The sequence below is a fragment of the Solanum tuberosum genome, unplaced genomic scaffold, assembly GCF_000226075.1.
Source record: "Solanum tuberosum cultivar DM 1-3 516 R44 unplaced genomic scaffold, SolTub_3.0 scf00119, whole genome shotgun sequence".
NCBI classification, from domain to species: domain Eukaryota; kingdom Viridiplantae; phylum Streptophyta; class Magnoliopsida; order Solanales; family Solanaceae; genus Solanum; species Solanum tuberosum.
Genome location: NW_006239045.1, coordinates 992,454 through 1,000,370, shown reverse-complemented (window position 1 = coordinate 1,000,370; position 7,917 = coordinate 992,454). Strand labels below are relative to the sequence as shown.

Genomic DNA, 7,917 nt, shown 5'->3' with positions numbered 1-7,917 from the left:
AAAATAGGAGAAAATGTGTGAACAAAGAAAATACGTGCATCAAGGAATATATTACTCCCTCCGTTTCAAAAAGATTGATCTGGTTTGACTTGGCACAAAGTTTAAGAAATTAAAGAAGACTTTTGAATCTTGTGGTCCTAAATTAAAGTTATGTCAAATGTACAAAATTGCCCTTAATCTTGTGGTCTTAAACATGCCACGTGGAAAGCAAAAAGTAAAATGTTACCAAAAAAGGAAAGAGGTACATTTTTTTTGAAACTGACTAAAAAGGAAAGGAGGTTATTCTTTGTGAAACGGAGGGAGTAGTAAACAAAGAAATTTTCTTACACTTTCATGAAAGGAAAGTAGGATAAAATGTGTAGAGGTCGAAACCAAGTTCTACTGGGATTAGATTCCTTCACCAAAGTATGGAAGATGTCATCCATCACCACTCTTATATAACTTACAACATTGATGTTATTGAGGCTTACTCGATTCACACGAATACAACGCTATTCTTGGCAAATAAGAGTGGTTGTGAGGAGTGCATAATATTGAGTGATTCAAACTGATCAACGAGAGAACCTATTCCAGAGGAAGTTACCACTTAGTTCTTGAGTTGGTTAGGTTTGAGTATTTTTTGATTTTTTATTTTAACCTATTTGCTTTCTAGAAGTATTGTAATAGGTGAGAACTCTTTCAAATATGAACTCACTCTATTTGATTGTCAGACCGTCTTAACCCTTAGGCCACTAAAGTCATCGCTTGGTACCCCATATATTTTGGGGCCCCTATTTTTAAAAAACAATTACTTATATATGTGTTTCTTTTATATATATATATATATATATATATATATGCACTATGAGTGTTATGATTTCTTCTAAGAAAATTGCATATGAGATGAAAATAAATCTGAATTTCGTAAGAAACAATTTGATTTGAACCAATTGAAGCATATGAAAATATTTTTGGTTTCTTATTTAGTGGTAAAATATTGAGATCACTAGATGATGAGAATTTAAAAAGTATTGTCTTAACCTTGAACTTTCTTTAACACGTAATAGTTATTCTGATATTGATGGTTTAGATTTATTTTTTGAATTAGTGTTAAGTGAAATAATACAAGTAGAAGATAATGATCTAAAGAAAATACTCAATCAAATAAAAAGACTTGATTCTTTTCCAAATACACATATTGCTTATAGAATAATGTTAACAGTTCCTATAACTATTGCCTCAGCTGAAAGAAGTTTTTTCGAAATTAAAATTGATTAAATCTTCTTTAAGATCAACAATGTCTCAAGAGATATTGAATGAATTAGCTATATTATCATTTGAAAATGAATTATGAAAAAACAAATTGATTATAAAACAGTACCTAATGGCTTTGCATCTAAAATAGCTAGAAAATTAGATTTTAAATAAAAGTATATATGATGAAAAAAGATATTAGGCCCCTCTCTTAAGTTTCGTTTTAGGCCCCCAATGTTGTTGAGTCGACCGTGTTGATTGTGTGCTGCTTAAGTAACTCTCTGTGTAAGTGTGCAAGGTTTTTTGTGAAAACTCTATTGTATTTATAGACATGAGACTTCTTGTTCTTTGAGTTAGAGTCCGTCTTTCTAAGGATTCCTTTTCCTTTTAGGATTTTGTTTGCGGCATTGACTTGAGATTTCTTTCCATGTAGGGATCCTGTATGAAAGGAAACTTTATGCAACTGGATTCTTTTCATAATTGCAATCCATCCACCGCCTTATAACTTCTGCTTTGCGTGGTTGTCCTTCTCCTAATCCCACTCTGACTCGGTATGATAGGAGCATGTTGACGCAAACTGTTCCTTTCATATGTTCCCCTATTTATCAATCATCAATTTTTTTCTCGATCTAACAATCTTCATCAGCACGTTTTCTTTTGACATCTCTCAGAGATATTCGTACAAACAAAAAATAGAGTTATATGTTTAAATTATGAGACATTATGTGGAAAACTAACAAGGTATTTCAGGGAGAAAATATTGATCAAGAGGAGAATCTTAGATAGAGATATAGGAAAGGGACTTACACAAAAATTTCTACATATAAGTATTTCATTTTCTTCAATTTCACTTTGGTTCTTGTTTTGATTACAAAAATCATTATATTTGTCTTGAATTTCTTAATTGATTTTGGTCAAAGTATCAAAAATTAGTTGACTGTTCCAGTATGGAATCCATACCCACACTCACATCTACACTCATGTTGTATTGACACAGATGTGGCATCGAATCTGAATGACTTAGGTAACAATATAGTTATGTGAGTGAATTAAAAATACCTTAGGGGAATAAATACTCACGCACTATGACTGAATAATCCTTAATCATCTATTTATATATGACTAATGACACATGTGAAATCTTTTCCGGTACTTTGAAAAGCTAATCCAAAGACTTACAGACTCACGTGATAGATTTTCTTATTGCCTTTTTCGAATAATTATCTTTTTATGTCAGTATGGTCATTAATTAGTCATACTTAGGTGTGTCAAAATGAGTCTGGTTAATTTGTTCAGAATTTTATGGATTGAGCTCAAGATAATTTGAATTGAATTCATCTCAACTCATTCAATTTTTCAAGTTTGAATCCATTTTAAAAGAATTTTCAATTGAGCCAATTTAATCTTCAATTTCAACCCGTTTTAATATCCTTTATTTGCATTATTGTAATGTATGTCTCCATTTCTATTTCAAGATATTTTAATATCTCCAATTTCAAACCCAATGTTATTTCTATTTCGATCCATTTTAATATCTTTAATTTCAACTCAACCGTTTATTTGACATAATTATTGACTATTTGCAAATTGTACATATGACCTTTCTGAGCATGAATTACTTGTGCCACAAGATAACTTATTTGGTGTACAATTTTGCAGATTCCATCAGCAGAAATATGAATGAGAGAGATGTGATCCCCAATCCTACTCTCAGCTTCTCTAAGAGTACTTACAACTTCGTCCTCAAGGTATGGCATAGATAGTAAACAATCAGCTCTGTTGTTATGTAACATCCGAACATTAAGTCACTGTTCTCATTTCCTTGCTGTCCCATCATGTAAAAGGTATGTCGTTAGAGTGAGTGTAATTTACATAAAGTAAAGGCTCTAAGCTCTGTTCCTTTGACTGATTGTTCGCATCGGATCTCAGGTTCTCAATTGGTCAATGATATTCCACGATCAAGACAATTGGTTAAATTCCGTGAAATCATTTCATAGAAGTTCATTGATATCTTCTTTTGATAAAGTGAAACTGAGTAATACAGCTCCTACTTTCAGCTGGAATGAATTCTTCCAAAGTAAGTGAAGTTCTACAGTACTCCATGTTTCATCTTAGCATCTATTTGGAACCTATGAAAGTTTTCTTTTATCTATGCTTCTATTGACTAAGTTATCCTGTCATATTTCATCTGCGGTATTGTAATTAGTCCATTATTATCACATTCATTTTGGAAGTAAATCTTCTGTGTAACATCGTTTGAAACTCGGCAGTATTTATGCCTTGATTTGCTTTCGTACATCTCTTCCTAATGAAACTATGATAAAAGGGCGTGCAAAGTCTAATATGAACAAGTATAAGTGAACAAATATATGTATCATCACAAAAGAGAAGCACCAAAGTTAATATTTGATGTAACAAAAAGCCAGTTCCTAGTTTGTTTACTCTGATCCAACAGCTTCAAAAGTAAACAAAAGAGGAACTGCTAACAATACATACTGATGATCAAAAATAAAATCTACACGAATCTATACGACATATCATGAGTAGAGTCATTGTATACGAAAGGGTACTGATCCATAGGCTGCACTGTCAAACTTGAACCAATTGCATGAGTAGAGTCGTTGTACATGAAAGGGTACTGATCCATAGGTTGTATTGTCGAACTTGAACCAATTCCATTATTCCCCATAGGCTGCATTGTCGAACTTGAACCAATTCCATTATCCCCTATAGGCTGCATTGTCGAACTTGAAGCAATATCCCGAGTAGAGTCATTGTATATGAAAGGGTACTGATCCATAGGCTGCATTGTCATTGTCGAACTCGAACCAATTCCATTATTCCCCATATGTTGCATTGTCAAAGTTGAACCAATCTCATTATTCCCCATAAGTTGCATTGTCGAAGTTGAACCAATCCCATAATTATTCCCCATAGGCTGCATTGTCGAACTTGAACCAATTCCAACATTTGCAGACCAGTTTTCAGCCTCAATCATCTTAGAATAATTTGCATTGCAAAATTGATAATCCTCGATAGTAAGAAGCCCATTATCCATCCCTGCTCCCATTGAATTCACACCACTAATTGGAATATTTGATTGAAAGAAGTTGTTATAATCGGTGAAAGAATTCACATTAGAAATAGGCCACAGAGACAGAGTAGTTTGGTTCATCAAGTTGTTGTCCCATATTTGTTGATGAGAAACTGAGCAACTTCCAATATGAACATTCATGCTCTTCAACAATTCTATTTTTCCTTTTGCCTTCTCCATCTTTTTCTCAACAACACCAGCAAGATTTTGCAATTCTTTTTCAGATAAATAGTCAAATCTTGAATCCCAAGTGGGATACTTTTCTACTTTGATCTCAACCTTCTTCTTTTCATCATTTTCGAAATAGTCAAATCTTGAATCCCAAGTGGAAGGATCCTTTTCTACTTTGATCTCAGCCCTTTTCTTTTCATCATCTTCGAAATAGTTGGACAAGGTCTTACCCCTTTTGCTTCGGCCTTGGAATGGTTGGTTTTTGTAGAAATCTATTAGCTCTGTAACTTCATTTGGATCATTCGGCCACATTTGATGATTATCTCCTTCGTGTATGATCATGCATGCTTTGATATCGCAAAGTATTGAGAGTTCCGAAATTTTCTTGACTAAGCCAGCCTTCCGTGTCACTAAAGTTGTCATCCTCTTCTTGTGATTTTGAATAAGTTCCATTTTGATTTTTGTTCTTCCCATTTTATCTGCACTTCAAGAAAATACACATACATGTATGATTAATTCATACAAAACTTGAAGAACGTAACATGAATTCATATTATATTACTCCACCAAATAAAGTTCAAAGAAAGAAATAATGAATTTAGCAGATGAATCAAAGCTTCAAAATAGCAATAACATAACACTTAAAACTATGAAATATGGAAAAGAAAAGAAAATTACCAGGAGTTACTTGTTCTACAAGTATGGACAACTGTTGCCATATATATATAACAAGTTTGACGCGTCCGATTCTTCTTTTTTAGAAACTATACTAATTATTATTATTACTATAATTATAACTACCTATTTTTTAAGGAATTACTACTCAGTTTATAAAAATGTGTGAATACTTCTTCCACCGCTCTTCTTACCCTATTTTTATAGGAATTGCTCAGTTTATAAAAATATTATTATTTGATTTTGTGTGTATGTGGTACTTGGCCTATTGATTTGAAGTTAAAATTTTAATTTGAATTTCTTTTAAGTTACATATTACTTTTTTTCATAAACATAGAAATCTCAGAATTTGTAGAAACTATCAAAACTTCTCCAACTCTTATACAATTTTACAAAATGAAACATAATTAATACTAATAATGTATCAAAATCTCCTAATTAAGTTGTTGAATTAATAAATCACATGTTCATTTTATAAGTATATATTTGGCTATGGACGGTTTCGGGAGAGATAGAGGTATACCGAAAAAATATTGGTGAAAAGCGATTAAACAAGATATGCATGTCGCAATTTCAACTTACCGACTTGAATTAAGCTAGAAGGTTAGAAGGTAGCAGTGTGCTGTCTTGTTGTCCATTCATGTTATCATTCGTAGTATTGCTTTTGTAGTTTCTTACCCTTCTAATTTTATTACTATATGTTGATTCCTTGTACCTTTCCTCTTGTATTATTGTACTGTAGTTTTGGTTATGTTACTATCTGTTGTTTTTGTTATTAGCTAATGTTTTCTTGTACTTCTATTATTTCTTTTGTTGAAATGCTTTGGACTATTTATTCTTGAGCCGAAGATTTATTGGAAACAACTTCTCTATCTCTGAGAGAGAGGTGAAGTCAGCTAACACTCTATCCTATCCAAACTTCACTTGGTGGGATTACACTTGACAAGTTGTTTGTTTATGAAATGTGAACAGAAATTTTCAACTTCAATTTCAAATTATGATTTGAAATTCCAAATTCTCCAAAAAGTAGAATTTCAACCCCAGAAGTTAACTCATATAAACAGACCATCAGTCTATCCCTCAATTGGTTGGGACTCTAATAACTCTTAACATTTCTGAAACAAATTATCATGAATTAGATCACAACTTACTTGAATATAAAGTTTTTGCAAATTTGGGGCACTTCTAAGCAAGCAAATAAGAGCAAAATACAATGATTTTGAAGGCAAAATACAAGCTTGATTAATAGCAAAAAACTGAAATGTAAAGACATGTACAAGTATTTCAGAAGCACTAACCTGCAGAAACTTGCTCTTTTTCACTCATTTATTATACTTACTAAATTCATGCACATAAACATTTATTACTCATTTACTAGTACTTTGCTACCCATCCATACATAGAGAATATTCATATATTCTTCATGAAATCAACTTCATTCTTTACTCAGTTTGTTTCAATTTTTGTGAAGTTATTCTTTTTTTAAGTAATTCTCTATTCAAGGTATGCTTAGGGCTAGATTTTTATTAATAAATAAAAAAGGATCTCAAATAGAAAAATTCAAGTAAAGGCTGTTGGGTTCGAAAGTGATTAGGCGTCATACGGAAGCTTACATTTGCAAATTATATGATGATAAATCGGATGACAAATAAAAGCATAATAATTACCAGATTACGAAGGAAGAAAAAATTAATGAATTTAGCAGATGAATCAAACCTTCAGAATTAACTAATGTGATTTAGTTGTATGCGAATAGCAATGAAATATGAAAAAGAAAAGAAAAGAAAATTACCAGGAACTAATACTTGTTCTTGTATGGCCAACTGTTGCCATAATTATTATATATAATAAGTTTCACGCGTCGGTTTCTTTGTTTTTTAGAAATCATACTAATTATTATTATTATAAGAATGTTTGTAATATAATTATAATTATAATTACCTACTTTTTTAGGAATTACTAAGTTTATAAAAATATGTGAATACTTCTTCCACCGCTTTTCTTACCCTATTTTTATAGGAATTACTCAGTTTATAAAAATATTATTATTTGATTTTGTCTGTGTGGTACTTGCCCATTGATTTGAAGGTAAAATTTTAATTTGAATTTCTTAAGTTACATATTATTTTTTCTCATAAATATAAAATCTCACGGTTTGTAGAAACTATCAAAACTTCTTCAACTCTTACACAATTTTACAAAATGATCGAAAAGTAATTAATAATAATGTATCAAAATATCCTAAGTTGTTGAATTAATAAATCACATATTTTTATGTTTATTTATAAGTAAATACTTTACTATGAATGATTTTAGAAAAGGTAGAAATATATGGGAAATAAATTGTCTTGTTTTCTTGTTTTAGTACTCCCTCTGTCTCTAATTACTTGTTCAATTTTTTTTTACTTGTCCTTTTGACAAATCAAGAAAGGACAATTTTTTTAAGCTATTATACCCTTAATTAATTACTTTGAAAAATGTAGAACTTCTTGAAAATCTTAAATTTTTAATTCATTTACTTCATACTCCCTCCATCCACAATTGTTTGGCAGGTATACTAAAAATCGATGTCCAAGATTAATTGTCAATTTAAACAATCAAGAAATAATTAGTCATTTTTTCCCAATTCTGCCCTTAATGATAGTGTAGTTCAATTGAAAAGTTATGTAGATTTTTGGTATTCTTGGTATAGTAGGGTTATATTAGTCAAATTACACCTTGTATTAAATTTTCCTTAAGGGATG

At 31.0% G+C, this 7,917-nt stretch overlaps 1 protein-coding gene across 1 annotated transcript; it reads right to left on the bottom strand.

Moving 5' to 3' along the window:
- Positions 1-3,748: 3,748 nt before the first annotated feature.
- LOC102578784 (serum factor response D-like) lies at positions 3,749-4,972 on the bottom strand. Its single transcript, XM_006350285.1, has one exon. The coding sequence runs from the start codon at positions 4,970-4,972 to the stop codon at positions 3,749-3,751; it is 1,224 nt and encodes a 407-aa protein (XP_006350347.1).
- Between the last annotated feature and the right edge of the window lie 2,945 nt (positions 4,973-7,917).

Bases quoted from the DNA above. Each gene is read 5' to 3' on its own strand.
- LOC102578784 (XM_006350285.1), bottom strand. From the start codon at position 4,972: ATGGGAAGAACAAAAATCAAAATGGAACTTATTCAAAATCACAAGAAG.